This window comes from Phoenix dactylifera, chromosome 13 (genome assembly GCF_009389715.1).
Source record: "Phoenix dactylifera cultivar Barhee BC4 chromosome 13, palm_55x_up_171113_PBpolish2nd_filt_p, whole genome shotgun sequence".
Lineage (NCBI taxonomy): Eukaryota > Viridiplantae > Streptophyta > Magnoliopsida > Arecales > Arecaceae > Phoenix > Phoenix dactylifera.
Window position 1 is genome coordinate 2059704 of NC_052404.1, and position 18221 is coordinate 2077924.

Below are 18221 nucleotides of genomic sequence, written 5' to 3' on the forward strand. Positions count from 1 at the left end.
TTTCCTTAAACCCTAGCCAGGGGACCGTGGACAGCCCTTGCCTCAGGATAAGTTGCATTGTTTCCTGTCAAAGCCAAACAAGCTTTATGATACTGGGACGGTTTTGCTTCCTAGCTAGAGCTGAAGATGACTGAAAACTTGGGGTAAGTATTGGTCTTGAATTCCAGTAGCATTGTTATATAACTAGATATTGTTCTCACCGAGAATCAAAGTTCTTTGGAAACAGCAAATATCAAAAGTAGAATTTCCCCCTTCGGAATTAGTTTCGCTAAGAGGTTCTTTTCCTGGTGGTGGTGTTATGGCCTTTGCAAAGAGAAGCAGTGTTGACTGTTGAGTCTCTCCTTCTCCCTCTCTCTCTCTCTCTCTCTCTCTCTCTCTCTCTATATATATATATATGTATATAAATATATTTACACACCCCAATATGTAGAGAAAGACCTACCTATCTATCTTAATATTGAACCAGTTCTACCAGAATGTGCATGCTGTGGAAGTCCGAATCAACAACTTCAGCTTGCGGCCACTGTACATCTTGTCTGCAAGTGTCACCTCGGTGCCTGTGAAGACTTTGATGGAAAAAAACTCTGAATCGACAATGGAGTGGAAGTCGTGGAGAGTGTCCGTGATGACATGCGTGCATTAGCCACCGTCTCTTGGCACTCGAACAAGCAGTTAGACTAGAGAAATAATGTTCAGAAGAATGCCATCATAAACTTTGAACTGCATGTCACGTCAAGATATGTGGTTTTCCCGTGTTTTTTTCCAGGCAATACAACAATTTAGGCCTCATATATGAAAAGTTCCTGCAAATATTTACCAGAGAATGCTAGCGATATCGTTCCGAAATGCAGATTTGGAGAGCAGCGGGCCCGCGCGTGCTGTCAAGTTGGAAAGAATCATTTCCCTACTAAAAAACCCAAAAGTTCACCTCAGTCTACTACCACAAGATAAAAGGATAAAAGATGGAGAAAACTTTTTGTGAACCCAAGAAATGAATTGTTACGAGAGATGATGGGAGGAACTAGTCTCTGACCCCCATTCCCAGCAAAAGCTAAAGACATTAATGGGTACTTTGATACCTTATCCAAGTTCATGCATGCTAAGTAAATTTGTAAGCTCGCCATTATTGTTGCTTCAGTACAGTTCTGGAAGACAGACTTTGCTTCCCTTATTTCTAGCGGAAAAGAAAAGCAAAAAAACTTGTTATTTACTTAAAAGCTCCTAATTAGTGAATGTACACATAATTCACAGTAAAGAACCAGTGCATGGTTTATCTGCAGTTATGCCAAAGGATGTGAATACATGCATAAATTTTAGTAAAATAATTAAAAAATGAAGAATTTTTCATGACAAGATTTTTAAAGAGAATTACGTACGGAAGACCAACACTTTACTTCCATTTTGTTAGAGATTACGTGCATAAAATCATTATGATATAGACACGTACAGGAAGGGTTGCTGCAAAAAAAACTCACTTCTATCACATAAAGGAAATCCCTTTCTTAAGTTGAGCAAATTCCATGGACAAGTAACATATATTAAAAACTAAATGAATGGCACTAATCACTCATAGATTCGAATGCAAAGAAGAATGAGCCATGACATTGCACTTCTATACAACAATTAATGTGCAGTATCAGCATTTGTTGTATAAAATACTGTATGCCCAAGCGCACATGGTATATAGACTTACTATATTAATCAGTTTCAGATCCTTGTGAATTTTCTTCGAGATACATAATCTCACAGAATTTCTACTGAAACACTAATCTGAGAACATAATGCCTTGATATACTTATTGCAGCAATACCAACCAGAGTCTCATCTTGGAATCCTCTATCCTTTTACTTTGTACTTTCTTTAATTTAATTTGTCTAATAGCTAATTTTGAAGATAATTTGATTTGTCCAGTAGTTACATGATTTCAACTAGGATCATGGAGGAAATTTCTACTGTGCATATGATAAAATAGTTCAGCACACAGACATAAGAAAATTGTTGAAAATTTTCGGTCCAAATGGATGGCATATCATTGGCTATGAAGGCATTACCAGAAACAATACTATTAGGAAGCCGGTAAGTGAAAGATATGACATTTCCCAACTAGATGGGTTATATATATCGATTGTGCTAGCTTTACAATATGGAAAAATTACTAAAACCATTGAAACATACTATCTAAATTAGCCACATGCAACTTTCCTTGCTAAAAGCATATTTTTGTACTCGAGTTTTATAATCAGGAAACGAGAAATTGTTTTAACGACAAACGTAAGATTTTTTTTACCAAATCGAGGCAAAATAAAAGCAATCTATACTATACAAATGATCTGGTGACTATGGAACTGGTAGAACTTTATAGTAAAAATAGCTTATTTTATGATTTTGTGGAGAAATCAATGTCAAAAAGATACTGAATCCACCCATTTTTCTTTTCATTCTTTCTTTTGTAGAACAAGGGACATCAGAAGATTGTAGAGCTTCATACCACTCTTAGTCAAAAAATTTGGACCAATTATATTTTTCATAATGTTGAAGGATTGTTCGAATAATTAATAATATTTACAATATTTTTTTCATAAAAGTCTTTAAAATAACGTATGTCAATCATATATTCTAACAAAATAGCATTGCATGTCTTTCAAATAATGTCTAGTTGTCGAGTTCACATTAAGCAACATGATCAAACTAGTGACACCCTTTTTCAAGAAAAACATTAATTATTAAATGCAACAATATTTAATTCTTAACCAAACAGAATCCACTAATTTGTTGGACCCATGGCTCCATGATTTAGAGTGATGGATGACCTAACGGGGTAGTGAATAATGTTAGGCATCTAGCATTAGAACATTTGACCTTTTTCATTAGTTTAAGAATATGAAACATTTGAGTTGTAACCCTTATTACTTCCACTCACTAGGTTAAAGATGTCAATGCACTAAATGCATATGAGCTTCTGCCTATATCTAGAAGTCCTAAGGGGCCAAGTGCGACATGCCTCTTTTAGATGGGTTTAGGTTTCTTCTTCTCTAAGAAAATAGATGATAGTATAGACGACCACTTGCATCACCGTTGCAATATTTCAAAAGCCACAACAAGTACTACCTCAATAGAGGAATGCTAAGATGGCCAATGTTGGGTGAATCATTAAGCAAACACTGCCGTTGGATGCTAAGATACCCAAAAAAGCCAAAGAAACTATGCACAAATGTGCATCCGAGCTCATTAGCTTGATCAATGGAAAAATTCTAAAAGATGTCTTAAAGAGAAGCGCAAGAATATCAATGAGTATATATATATATATATATATATATATATATATATATATATATATATATATATATATATATATATATATATATATATATATATATATATATATATATATATATATATGTATGTATGTATGTGTGTGCGTATCTCTGATACAATCTAACTGGATCTACCATCCTTCCCCTCTTCTTTCTCCTCCCCTTTCCTCTTCCTCTCTTTCTCTCCCTCTCTTTTTCTAGATCTCCACCCATAGGAAACCCCATGAATAAAGCAAGGAAAAGAGTGCATGACCTCAAGCACGCTTCTCTCTTTATTTTTCAAATTAGGCAAACTATTTGCATCATGCTAGGTACCAACTAATTCCAACCAATTTTGGCCGGGACATATAGGATGTCCTTGCTTGGCTAAGGAGCAATTTCTCACACTTTGTATTATCTTGTTTTCTTGACAGAACAATACGATACAAACAATATCATCCTATTTTCGGCAAACCTTAGTTCTTAGTCATTTATATTTTTTAATATAGATTTGACATCTTTTAGGGTGCTGAGAGTGTCTATTTTGTACATCACCTATACTTGATATCAACTTCATGTAAAAAAAAAGATAAATCTATAAAGTGTCATCCACCAAATATCATAATATCAATTTTTATGTGTGTAAAGATATACTATCTAATAATAAATAAGATCATCCATTAAATATAATAGCACTACTCATAAGTTAAAAATATCCACAATTGCATATCATCAACTATCGAAGAAAGATGTTCATAATTACATGACATAATTCACTTCTTATTTTCCTCCTCTCCTATACTCTTTTTGGCTAAGACATGAAATAACTCGATAAACTCATACTTTAAACAACTTGTTGGACCACTGATTGTTAGAGTCGTCCAATTGAAATGTAGCCAATCTATTATAGAATAATTTACTCCCATTGAGCTTGTAGTATGGTGGTTGTTATAGCAAATGTTTGTTTGATATATCGGCCATTTCATAACAAAACACTATCTAATGCTTTTTGGGCTAGCAATGGTAAACCTAATTTTTACAATAACGGACTTGACATATTGACACTCCTCTATGAAAGAATTTATACTCGCAATATCCCTCCCCCACCCCAAAAAAATATATAAAACACCTTGACAAAAAGAAAATAAAATATCAAAAGAAATTTATCATATATAAATTTAGAATAATGCTACAACAGTTAGATATTTGGCATCAAGAAAAAAAGTTTATGGTTAAGAGTGGATTGATGCGGTTCATAGGATTAGCTTAATTTATGGGTGAATTCTAGTATAAAGTGCTAACTATCTTATGAATTGCGGTTCTGAAGCTATTCTTGGTACCAAATTGCATCTTAAAGTATTTTTATAGAGTAAGATGCTAAAGACCACCTGCTAGATAGTCACTTAGATCAACAGGTTAACATGAAAGTCGATGACTAATCAAATGGTAACCATGACAACAACATCAGCTTGGAGAGCTAAACAGTGATATGGTAGATCATTGGTAGAGGTACTCTTTCATAAATTAACATCATCAACAAGGTCATAAGAATCAACATTTTATTTAAATTCCCATACCATCATCAACATATCAGCCGAGATGAAAAACCTAGCTGGAGTCTAATTGAAATCAAATTATACGACAATAAAGGTATCGCGGTCGGCAATTGGGTGAGATTAACACCTCTTCCGAGTCGAACCTGAACTCAGAACACGACCCAAGGCCCAAATATCGGACATGCGAGGGTTCGTTCTTTCCAAGCCGGAGGGAGGGTTCTTTCTTTCCAAGTCGGCCAAGCCCTTCTCCCTTCTTTCTCTCGCTCGCTCGCGGACGTAAGCAAGCGCTGGGATAAAAGAGCCATCCATTCCCTTTCTTTGAGGGAAGAAAGCGTCGGCCTTGTGGCAATGGCGGGGGTTGCTCTCCTGGTTGATCTCTTGAAGAGAAGTCAGGGCTTCTCCGCCCAATCCCTCCACTCCCACAGCTTGTTCTCCGCCACCGTCGCCGCCTCGGCCGCGGCCGCTTCCATTGCGGCGGGGAGGCCTTTCGCCTCCCGCGCTATTTTCGGGTGAGTTTATTGGATCCCCCCTTTCTTGCCTGCGTTCTCGGTGTTTTTGTTTCATAATCTCTTGTTGGGATTAGAAGATTTAAGATTCTCGTTCATAGGTTTCACCAGATCAAGAAAAAGATCGTTTTTCTCTAACAAAAAAAACATCATCTTTCTCTGGTTCCCGTTACTAAATTTACGCTACAAAGGTGTGAGTATGCGTCAAGAACTTAGATATAAACGGATATAATTTCTAGTAATGGGTAATCCGTGGTGGAATTATCAGAACTTTCCTTTTCCTTCTTTGATTGTAGTCTGCATTGGATTGGATCTGGAACGAATTCTCTGTGCAAAGTTGTGAGGACAGATAATGCGAGGATGAATGAGTCTGCTGACCTATTCTAGGCAGCTCCAACATCAAATTTTTAAACAGTTTATGCTTGTTGTACATGAAATTGTTTATGATTTTCCACATTCTGTATAATTTATTATATATTTGAAGCTATGGTTTTACTGATAAGAATCAAACATGGGATAATTTTGGATATTAATTAGGAGGCAAGGATTTAGTCATATTCAAATTTAAGCAAAAGTATGCGACTTTAGAAGGGAAAGAGGGCCTTCTCTTGAAGCATAAACTGCTGGTTGGAGAGTACAAAAATGTACCATGTTGGTAGCAGTATAAGCTTATAAGGCTAAAGAGCAATCTCATGAAATTCCTATGTCTAGAAGAAAAGGTAATTGATGGGGTTCTGATATAGGGTATTGCGTTTAACTTTCATGGAAAAGTTATTAGCTAAAGCTCAAAATGTTTGATGGAATAATGCACGCTCTAATGGGGTGAAACGTGTAAGAAAGTTCAGAAAGTTTTACTATTACTTGGAGCAATAGACTTTGAGGATTATAGGTATTCAACAAGATGTTGACTTATAAAGACGAGATGGGTCATCATAGTTGTGCTGAAATGACAAAAGTAAAAAAACTGTCGCCATCATGTTTGTAATGAAAAGAAATAATTTTAAGATGCTCCAACAACGGTCAGATATTCTTACAAGGCCACTTCTGTAATGACAAATACAAAGTTTACTTTGTTAAGTTCCAGAATGTAGTATGGTTGTGGGGGAACAGATGATATTTAGCTTTTCAAGTGTCTCTTCTGAAGGGCTGAACTGGAAGGATCTGTAGAATGAGGTGGTCATATAGTAGAGTATGTTGGCGAAGATTTTCTAGTTATTTAAGGTGGCTAGGCAGGATATAATCTAGGAAGGAAAACTGTCGTTTTTGTGGCCAGTATTTATCTATGTTAAAGAAGAACATCTGGAGTTCAATATGAAGTGTGCAACTATTCTGGAGGATATAAAAGGGTAGTCAGATGATTATCTCTATAATGTCTCTTCATGAGATGCTTCTTGGTGTCATGAAAAAGTGTAGAGAGAGAGAGAGAGAGCCATTCCTTGTATCTAATTTGGATCCTGTATTTGTTTTCTCTTGTGTTTGAGCTTCTTGTAAGTGCTTTTCTTAGGTTCCTGTCTCACGATGCTTTTGTGAGGTTTTGTAACCTTTTTTGATGGTCACTCTTGTTCTATTAACTTAATTGTATCTTGAAGTGTATTCTTATACATGCTATTCTGGCTATCCATTAATTAAAATTTTTGATGTAGCTAGTGAAGATCACTGGCACCTCATTTATTTCGGAGTATCTGTTGCACCTGCATTTCTTATTTAATTTTAAAGATCATACTGTTTTCTTGCTGATGCAATCATATTTTCCAATTCTCATGTACCTTGTTTCTTGTAATGGATTGTTCGTTTATTCAATTGTAAAGATCACACTCTTCCCATTTGGTACGTTGTAAGAGTTGCCATAACTGACTGGCTTAGCCTGATGCCCTTTATTAGAAGTCAGCCTCCAGAGTCCTTTTTCTTGCATTCATTCTACAAAGGGGTAGTCCCATAGCTCGTGTGTTTTTCTAGACCTGTTTAATACATCCATTAAGGTCTTATAGCTTGCATCTCTTTCCTTCTTTCTTTTCGGATCTTAAACTTTCTCTTTACTATCACAACGTGTAGTTTTTGTTGCATATAAACCATACCTTTTGAATCAGTTCATTATTTTTATGTCTTTCGATGCATGGCTCAAATTATTTCTCTTTGTGTTCATTACTTCATTCACCCACATATCAATCTCAACAATGTCGCCTTTGGTGAACTATCTTTGAAACTCCCGGCTTTCCTCATTTTTTGGAACAATGCAGCATTGGCACACTTGGCAATTTCATAAAAATCTGCCTTAGGTATCACTAGCATGCATCATATTATAATGGTCTGGAAAGAGAAGCAATGTCCATTTCATTTAACCTATACATAATACTCCAGAGAATTGTGATATATCTTTCCACTGTTCTGTGATGAGATAGCCAAATCAGTTACAGTCAATTGCAGTACCTTTTGGCCATTGAATTTGAATGTGACCATATTTTTCATTGTAATCCTGTAAACATTTCTGATGACATATGTTAAGAATAGGTATTTTGTAAGCACCTTCTTGTGGTTGTGATAGAGTTGTTAACGCACAACTCATCATTTAAAAGAGAATTCCTTTATATTGGTTACACCATTATTTCATGTTGTGGTTATCTGAAATTCATGGCCTTCATCTCTAATGGCTGTAATGTATTTTATTTCAGTGATGGAGGATTATTTTCGATTGCTTATTGTGATGCTGGTGCAAGTGCAGCATTGAACACTGATTATGTTCCTGATCTTCACAGTGCTTCTAAAGATACATTTTATCATGATTCAATTAAGTACAGAACTAAAGAATACCCTATACAGCTAAAACCTCTTTTTTCGGCCTTTGGACTTAAGGCCCTTGGAATGACATCACTAAGGTCCTTTTTGTTGTTCTATTTGCCCCTTTTGGAACCTCGCCCTCCTGTAGAAGATGATGATGATGATGATTTCCTACAAGATGCGCCAGAAGAGAGGCCTATAGATTTGGTTACACCTTTCCAGAATTCGGTGAAACAAATTATCCGTGAGGTGAATCTTTTGACTTTTGATTATTGTCTCCTTTTAATCTTCTTCTAATCATCTGAGTGGATTTTGTAGCTCCCAGTATCCCTGCTTTGAATTGCTAAAGGTTGTTGTTAACAATTCACTAGCTTTTTAGTTGATTCTATATGCATTTGAAGGTGCACTCTTGCAAATTAACTAGAAATTGGGATTTCAACTGCTTTTCCATACTTGGTTATTGTTACAAACCACTTATTGATACGGTTTGGAACATATATTGTTCAGACAATACATTCTGATCTTATTTAATTAACCATACAATTTACATTATAGCTCTTGTTGAATCTGTTCCATGACTATAATCATCATCCCTTCAGATAAGGTGCGATAAGCCTAAGATAGTCATTGATATGGAGATCAAATATTTGGTATCCTCATTAGCAAGTTAATGATTCTGATTTGGAGTTAAGAGTGTTTGAGTTGCCCTTTTTTTTTTAAAGAAATACAAATTAGTTGTTTACAAAATAAATTGCTAGCATTTATAATTAAGTGCTAGTACTTTACAACAAACTGTTCCCTACAAATGATCCAACATATATTCCATCTTATACTAGTTACATGCAATGCATGTGATTATAATGTAAACACTAAGCTAATTTGTACCTAAGTAATTTCCTTTATGAATGCTAACTCAACCCCATCGAATTTGTTGCAATTCCAATGGATTGGGTTATGCAGCTGATCAAACTGATGTAATGGTTTGAGTGCTTGCTTCACATTCACCTACTGGCTATGGTTCATTTGTATATCAAAAAGTTTTGGATTGACTATTTAAGCCACACAAAGATTGTTGTTGAACTTTTTTGTTAGAGCTGTAAAAGTATAAAGATTGAGAGAAAAATATTATGTACCTTATAATTTACTTCAATAGATTATGTATTTTATAATCTATTGCACATTTATTTAAAAAAATTCTTGCACGATGTAAAAGTACAGAGAAGTACTTGTCTTCTAGGTCAAATTTGCAACTGAATGTGGTGCATTGAACTGCATCGCTATTAGTTGATGTGGTTGTGGACAGTAAATATGCAATAGAGGTCATATTTATAGGTCCTAGGGTTGTGCTGGTGCTGTTCAAGCCAATTCCCTTTTTAGATTGGTGATGTGTTGCCGATCATTTTTCCATTTATTAAAATCAATTGACAACTTGAAATAAGACATTACACAAATATTATCTTATTTTATTATCATTTTGAATTAGACGGATGCTTTTCTGCGAATGCAGAAAAACCTGTTGAAAAATTAGATTCTGTTGTAAACAGACATTTTTGTCTCTGTCTTCATAACTTACCAGGTTTTAGACAAACTTTCTCAACAGTTATTGTGGCCTAAATAGTGAGCCCAAAATTTCAAAATACATTTTGTATTTTCAGTTGTTAGGATACTCCAATGCCACCCTTGAAATTTTGTTGCTACATTCATCTACCTCTTCCTCGAGGAAGAGGAACAATTGTAAATTTTGCAACTAGTAGTTGATATGAGGTTTATGATATTTACCAAACTCGTATAAGGAGGTGTCCTTTGTTGCAAAAGACTAAGAACTTATGGCATTGGAGTGGTACAAAGCCCAGCTCCCAGAATCACGAGTTTATTGGATTGAGCCAATATTTGTAAAGTTAATTACAAGTGCATTCTTTAGGAAAGATTATAAAAATATAAACTAGTTATAGATATGAAAGCAGCATGTTGGCCATACATTAACACGGCAAAACACATAAAGATATAAAAAAAGATAATTACATTTTGCTAACAGCCCTCCTCTGCCAATTGGGAAAGGAGGTGAAATTTATGGCTAAATGGTTATCTTCATTTGCTCCTGTAGCGTGTAAATGTTGTTGAACGCTTAAAAATATTATAGTATTGAATTTGAAACCTAGCCATATGATTAGATCCATGATGAAATGGGGTAACGAGAACATTGTAGGTTATAAATGCCTACATGATGCCATATTCTGCCCACCTTTCCCTACTCAATTCATAATTGCCATGCTTTAAAGATAATTGCCATGCTTTAAAGATGATCACAGACCCTATGAGAAGATTTGTCTACTTTGTTCTATAAAGCCTCAGAAATATCCTTTTTTTTTACATATTCTTGGGAGAAAATAATTGATAACTTAGTATTTGTCTAGTCGCTAACTCCAGTGCACTGGCCTCAATATCATCATCATGAAGATTATCAACCTCTCTAGTATTTGCAAAGGTGTCATGAAGTTGTGGTTGTTTTGATATCATGAGTAGATATATTATCAAGACTCCTATTCCCGGTTACTCTTTTATTTGTATTCTTATTGTAGGTCCAATGCAATGCTTTTACAAGAAGGAGATGAAAAATCTTTACCTCGTTATGTTCAAGTGGTTGCCCTTTTGGCAATTCCATGATTAGAGAGACTTATTTGTAGTATTCTTTTGTCTTTCGAGTAGTCTGAATTGAGACATATCTTTTTGCTACCAGTTTGCAATGATTTGATACATGCATCAATATTATGGTAACAGTGAAAAGAAATACATCATGTGTAGAATATCTGGCCAAGTGGAGTACATGAGATCAGTTTTAAGATTTTTGTTTATAAATGAGTTAAGGACTAGGTCTTGAATGGCCACCTCACAGTAATAGTTAACATGTTAGCATTATTTCCCGCATGGACTGATTGGTGTGATACTTTGTTCCGACCCTCTCTAAACCGAAAAATAAAGCTAGATATAATCTAAGGAAATGGATAAATTAAAACTATGTATAATTAAGAAAATGGAAGCAAAACTCCTTGTACAAATGTGTGATGCAGATGTTGATAGGACAAATTTTGCTGAAGACTATCAAGCAGAACTAAAATATGGGATAAGGCTTATGAGTTATTGTTACTGAAATCTGGCTTGTGCAATGCGCGTGCTTGATTGAGGGAAGAGAGTGCTCAATGGATGGCTGACAGAAGCAGGAGAGGGAGGTCATTCTGTTGTCAACCTTCATTTCTTTCCTACACAAGAATTTAATAAGAAAATCTGTATTTTGGAGATGTGTGCTTTTTCATGATATACTTACTCTCTGTATTTTATTTTTTTTGCATTATGTTTATAAATTTATACGAATATGCTTTCATGCGTACTTTTTTCTAATTAATCAACTTTTTTGGTTTTAGCAAACAAATTGTTCCTCCTCAGTTTGTGCTACTTCGCACTGCTTTTCAGGTGTTCTCTTACCATTTGCCAACATACTCAACTTGATTGTGCATACATCATTCGTTGAGATTGTAGGACCTATAAGCTGAATTATGTTGACCAATGAGCCTTGTCCAATTTATATATGATAGACTTTATATGGATGAATGTGTTTAAGATTTGTTCTCAACTTTTTAAATCGAATTTGCTTATATTCATTTGTTTAATAGCAATTTTGTCAATCATAGGAGCAACAACTTACTGGTTTTAGCTGTCTTATGCATTTCAGACTTCTATTGTAACGACTAGACGAGTGCTGGAAAGACTTGCTGTTCAGTATGTTTCACCAAGAATGGCATGGAAACTTCTTAAAGGTACTTAGCCTTACAAATCTACAAAAATATATTTTTTCACAAATGTTTGAAGTGCTTCTCTATGCTCCTCTGTCTTGCTGGGTATGATAGTTGCCAAGTCAACGACCCTATTTTAGCTAAATCCTTCAGAGAAATTGAGCTGCGGGGATACAAAACCGATAAACATTTTTTACTTGTAAATTTAAAAATGAACTGCATGAACAGTGGTGATATTGTGTAATAAATTTCCTTTTTTTCATTAAAAATTCTTAGGAGAATTCGGAATAGTTTGCTGATCTATTTCCATTGTGTTAAATTATTAATTTTGACAAAGACATGGAAGATCTAGAATCATCTTGCACATCATGTGTTCCATGGTTTACAAATGAAAGAGTTCAGAGCTGTCGGTTCGGTTGCTGTGCTAGTTCAATAAGTTGTTCAGCAAGCAACTTTTGTTGGAAAGTACCAGCTTGCTCCACTTTATACTTCAGAACGTTTATCTATACTGCATTTAGGAGTTGTTTTGGTAGGCAACAATAGTATGTGCCATCCTTATTTTCAGATTCTCATAATGGCCTTTTTTCTTTTGCGTGGTGGGTGGAGGGCTTATGGAGAAGCAGTATATGCTTTCCCTGATTGATTTATGAGGGGGTGATAATACATGCTTATGTGCAAAGACATGTTTCTAACTCACCTGGGCACCAAGAGAATTCTCAGTTAGCACATATAATAAGTACTTCTAGTCTTCCTTATTTTCTTCTTGATATTGATTGTGGAAACAAATGACAAAGGAATGGAAACATTATAGTGCCCATGCATCTGACGTGCCACAAAGTTGGCCATGTCATTTTTCTTTTGTCAACCTTTTCTCTCTTGACCAAAAGTTGCAAACATGGTCCTTATTTGATTACACACTAGTCATTGACCCTATACATCATTAAAAAAAAAATCCTTTAAGGTGTATTGAGGTTAGCCTTATGATTAGCCTCTCACACATAGCCCTTATTAAGACCAACTTCATCGTATTATTGTCATCTTCAACTGAGATCATTGATATGCATTTTTCCCATACTGTTCATCAACTTTATCCTCTTTAGCCTGCATTGCCAACTTACTTAGTGTACGGTCTTAAATTGCTGCCAATTGGTTTCTTTTATTATTGTCCATAGTACTACTTGAAGCTTCCTTTGGAGCAGGATTTTAAGTTTTGGCTGAAACCAATCAATTTCGGCTGAGACCAAATGAAACTAAGCCCAATCAGTTTCAGTAGAAATTGACTAGCTTCAGTTAAGTTTCGGTGGTTTTAGCCTGTTTCAGCTGATATTAGCGATAGATGTGTCTTTTGAGTTTTAATATTATTTTTTTAATCTAATATCATTTTTTTATCATTGTAAGTACATAGGATATATAATATCAATTATTAAAGTTTTCCCTTTTATTTTCTTGAGTTAAATTAGAGATTCAGTAATAAAGAAAAAGATTCGACTGCACTAAGCAATGAAAAACTTAATAATAGCTAATATAATGAATGTTCAAATAATTAAAGTTTGAGAAGTAAGTAATATACACACAGATGCACAAATACATATAAATACATGCATGCATACATACATACATATACATACATACATGCATATACATACATACATGCATATACATACATACATACATATACATATATACATACATACATATACATATATAGATACATACATATACATATATAGATACATATATATATATATATATATATATATATACATATATATATATATATACATATATATACATATATATACATACATACATATATATATACATACATACATATATATACATACATACATATATATACATACATACATATATATACATACATACATATATATACATACATACATATATATACATACATACATATATATACATACATATATATATATACATACATATATATATACATACATATATATATATATATGATCATGGTGCAAAATGCTAGTATACTAATAGGTTTCACTTATATGCAATATTAACTTCCATCTTAAATTGTCTAAATTACATAAATAAGGAACCTATATAATACAAGATATCCTAAAATGTGGTGTAATAGCTTTTCTTGGCTTCTTTTATTTTCTTCACATTGAATTCTTCTTAAATTTTCTTTCTGAAACTTTGAAACCTGGAGTAGAGCTTCTGAAACCACCGAATCTGCTGAAGCCAGAATTGTGTGGACTTGGCTGGAACTGAAACTAAGTTTTCAATCTTGCTCTAGAGGATGGCTTCTGGTCATTTACATTTTATGCATTGGTTTACATGGCATGTCACCATCATTCTACTTCATGGCTTCTAGTTATAAATCCTATTGGTGTTTACCCTTGCATATGACTTCATTCATTGTCATGTGTCCACAAGCGCAATATTGGCTCATCCAATGAAGCAAACACCTTGGCAATTCCTCCAGCAGTAACTGAAGTTCTTTGAGTCCTATTTAGCAGATTTATTTCATAGTCATTCCTTTTTTAATGCTACCGGTGTAATATGGTCCACCTTGAGTATTAAGGAGGTTGTGGGAAACAGTTGGTATAGCAGCCCTTAATCATTCTATATACCTGCTGCACTTGAATATTTAGTGTACTTTATGCATGTAATTTTGTCTTTTTGTGATTTATGCATATACTGTGTAAATAAATCGATATGTTGTTGCATGATAACCCATGCATTTGTTATTTCTCTTGAGTCCTTTATATCTATCTAAAAGATGATCTACAGACAGCTGATGCACATATAAGTCAGGCATATGGTTGCACAACACCCCCTATAGAACATGCTGCTGCTACTAATATAAAATATCAAGCCTGAAGTATATGGACTGTGAAGAAACATTAACATTGTGCATTTTGGGGATCTTGTCAGTTGCTATTTTAGGGTGCTATGTTATATTTACTGGAGGACATCCATTGCATCATTTTTTTTTTCAATACAGATGAAGTTTCTTTCGAACAAAAACATTTGTCTGTTCCACTATTTGTTTCCATTATCTGAATAATCAGTTGTTCTTCACATGCTAATGATTGAGTTGTGGTTCTCAGACATTCCTAAGTCAGCCAGGCGCAAAGCCAACAGAGGGATGCCATCTCTCTTGTATTTCTACAGTGTCAGCAGAACAACTTTCAGAGGTTGAACTTTTGGCAATAATATCTTTCATTTGTAAGCTATAGATATTCTCACTGATTCTTATTGTCATCTTTTTTTCCCCATCAGGACATTTGTTAGGCGTAGCTGCATCATGGCTTGTTCAGACCATGGTTGAAATTTACAGATGCTTCATCCGCAAGTCCAACAATGGTAATGAAGAGGTTGATATAAGGGCGAAAGTCAGACGTTTTAGGAAAAAGGTGTACGGAACTATGGTCAAATGTAGTGCATCATTAGTTTTTGCATCAATTGGTGCAGGGATTGGTGCCCTTTTTCATCCCTCAACTGGTCAATGGATTGGTAAGTAAACAGCTCATGGACTTTTCACACATAATCTTTTGGTTAAGGCCATTGATTGTTGCCCGAATATGCTTCATCTTCTTAATTAACTAAATCACAAGACAATTATATAATTTTCTGAAAAAAATCTTGAAAATTATCTGCCCATTCTTCTTTTGATCAACACTTAGTAAAAATGTAATTGCCTCTTTCAGGTTTGAACTGATGGTAGTTAATAATGGAATCCAGAAACTTCCATTCCGAAATTTATTTTAGGGAAGTGTAACCCCAGCTCTTTCTTGATCACCTGTTGATAATGATCAGATAGACAGGCACACAGACATTCTATATATAAATTCATAGCAATAAATATTTAATGCATGAACATCACTATGCTAGAATGTAAATGCTAATGACATATTGGCAACAAGATCTGCTGTCTCTTGATGTGCATGGTTAAGGTGTTGAATTTGTAAGATCAACCATTATGATGCTCAAGCTCATGATTATAAAAGAGAGATCATAACCTTTTTAAGGATGTTTTTTTTTGGCTTTCCTTGTATATTTAATCCTCCTACTAAGTTGTGTGGCATTAGGATGCTGATGCCACATGAAGAGTTCTAGATTTAGTGTACTTCTGCATTCTTGCTTGGGTATAAACAAGATATATCTTTTAAGATTTTGGAATAAGTGAAAAAATTGATAGAGCTCATAATAAATTATGTTTGCCTCTAAGAATATTTTGAATAGCTTAGCTAAGACCTTATTACATAATACAACTAATATATTTGAGGTAAGCTTCCTTGAAAATCCTTCTACATGGTTGACATTGACGCTAGTGTTTACATGAAGACACAAATAGGGATGTTCAAATCCTCTGTTCACTAGGGGAGTTAGGGGTATCTACAGACCTCTTCTATCAAAAAATGCAATATCATAATGTAAATAGTCTCTATGTGGGATGTTCTGTGCAATATGTAACAGCTCTTCTGGACAACATGCTGACATTTTAGACATGTCACTGTGACAGGCATGATGACCACCGAACCGTGGCTTAAAATCCCTTCAGCTCCAAATTCATTACCAATCACGTGGTTCCTCCTAAATGTTCAGGTGTCCATTAGGACATGGTTGCATGTTAGACACATGTCAAATGCTGTGACATAGGCACTAGTGACCACTTAAACGTGGCTTAAAATCCCTTCAAATTCATTACCGATCACTTGGTTGCTCCTAAATGCAACCTGGTCACACGGTGTTGCTAAGTAGCTCGCTCATATTTCAGTAGCTACAGGTTTCATTGATTCTTAATAATAGTTTATTTTTTAACTTTATTTGACTACTCATTATTTGGTTGTATGCTCGCATGAACTTGAACTGTTGAGCTTTTTTTTGAATGAATAAATAATATTATTCTACATTTCATAAGAATATGTCATTTTACGAAAATAATTTTAAAGGCTTTTTTCTGCATTATGTTATTTTCCTTTTTCAGCTTATTCTGATTTAGTTCTATTCATCAACCTGCAAGCTACTTTTGGTTGAGCTAATCATGCAATCCCACTTTACACCTATGAAATGCCATTTCCGTATCAATCTTAAACATCCTTCTTTTTCCTCCTATATTACTGAAACATTTTAATTCTCACCTTCTATTATGCCATCCTGGCCTGCCCTCATCCAAAAACTACAGTTGTCATTAATTCTAGAAATAATCTTCATGACTTGAGTAGCTGATTAACAGTGCTTTCTGTGACCAATGACCCGTTTAACCAGTGAGGATCTGGCCTATCTTTTGGTTGGTTGGATTCTTTAAACACGTAATGATTGTTGATTCGTTAATGTCCAGTTTATGACATTCTTTCTGGTGTTGTCTGCCTTATTATTATTCCATTTTACTTTATACCGTCTATTAAGCCTTCTGACCTAGCCATTGCTTAATATTGTGCTTCTGTGATGCCACAGGTTGTGCTCTTGGGGATTTCGCAGGGCCTGTCATTGTCGTTGTTTGTTTTGAGAAGCTTCAAATGGATATATGAGGTCACAATAATGATATCTGATGTTTTGCAAGTGCCAGGTGCCTCCTACAGCTGTTTACTGGTTTGAAGTCTCCGAATATGCCGTTAAATAGGTTTGAAGTCTCTGAATATGCCGTTAAAACGGCAGTCAGGTTAACAACAGCCGTCAGGGAACTAAGTGGTACTAGTTAATAACATTTGGCCCTCATTTTTCAGTCATCCAAGCTCATGTCTTAGTTTACAAAACACGCTTAGGGAACATCTGGACTGGATAAATTCAGAAGAACAACCAGCTGCACCAAAATCAGGTGCCTATCATGTATGGAAAAGTTTGAATCTTGATGAGCTACTGTTCTCCCTTTCTTAATGCAGTAATAAATGCGCACTATGGATTTTTGGTTTCCTTTCTCTTTCAAATTGCAATGAGGCACTCAAAGTGTTCTTTCATCATTTGTTGTCACAATCAGTGCATGTACTTTTTCTATTTTATAGACTTTAAGTTTGGAGCTCCTAATTTTTTTTATCACTGCTTAAGTCGTTGGAACAGAATAAGGCCACCACTAATTGTTTGCAAGAGAGCACCCATTATCAGAGAACAAAGTAAGCTTGTGTTGTCTTTTGAGGGAAAATAAGCTTCTACTGCTATTTAATTGCCTCCACAGACTATTGAACAGATGCTACTTTTCCATCCTTTCTGGAATAGGTTCTCCTGTTTTTTCGCTGTATCTGCAGCACTCAGAATAAATACTTTCAAGTTTACTTGTAACTGCTGCATTCTTCCCCTTGCCCCCTTTTTCTCTCTGTG

General features: G+C 34.8%; 1 protein-coding gene across 1 annotated transcript; it reads left to right on the top strand.

Annotated features, from left to right (window-relative positions):
* Positions 1-5054: 5054 nt before the first annotated feature.
* LOC103711742 lies at positions 5055-17826 on the top strand. The gene is made up of 6 exons (XM_039132777.1): positions 5055-5358; positions 8025-8379; positions 11858-11942; positions 15014-15100; positions 15186-15419; positions 17364-17826. The coding sequence occupies exons 1-6, from the start codon at positions 5198-5200 to the stop codon at positions 17435-17437; spliced, it is 996 nt and encodes a 331-aa protein (XP_038988705.1). The 5' UTR covers positions 5055-5197; the 3' UTR covers positions 17438-17826.
* The last annotated feature ends 395 nt before the right edge of the window (positions 17827-18221 follow it).

Excerpts from the sequence above, each read along its gene's own strand:
- LOC103711742 (XM_039132777.1), top strand. The coding sequence starts at position 5,198 with ATGGCGGGGGTTGCTCTCCTGGTTGATCTCTTGAAGAGAAGTCAGGGC. Across the intron at positions 5,359-8,024 it reads GCCTCCCGCGCTATTTTCGG|TGATGGAGGATTATTTTCGA; the intron begins GTGAGTTTATTG and ends ATTTTATTTCAG. Across the intron at positions 11,943-15,013 it reads GGCATGGAAACTTCTTAAAG|ACATTCCTAAGTCAGCCAGG; the intron begins GTACTTAGCCTT and ends TGTGGTTCTCAG.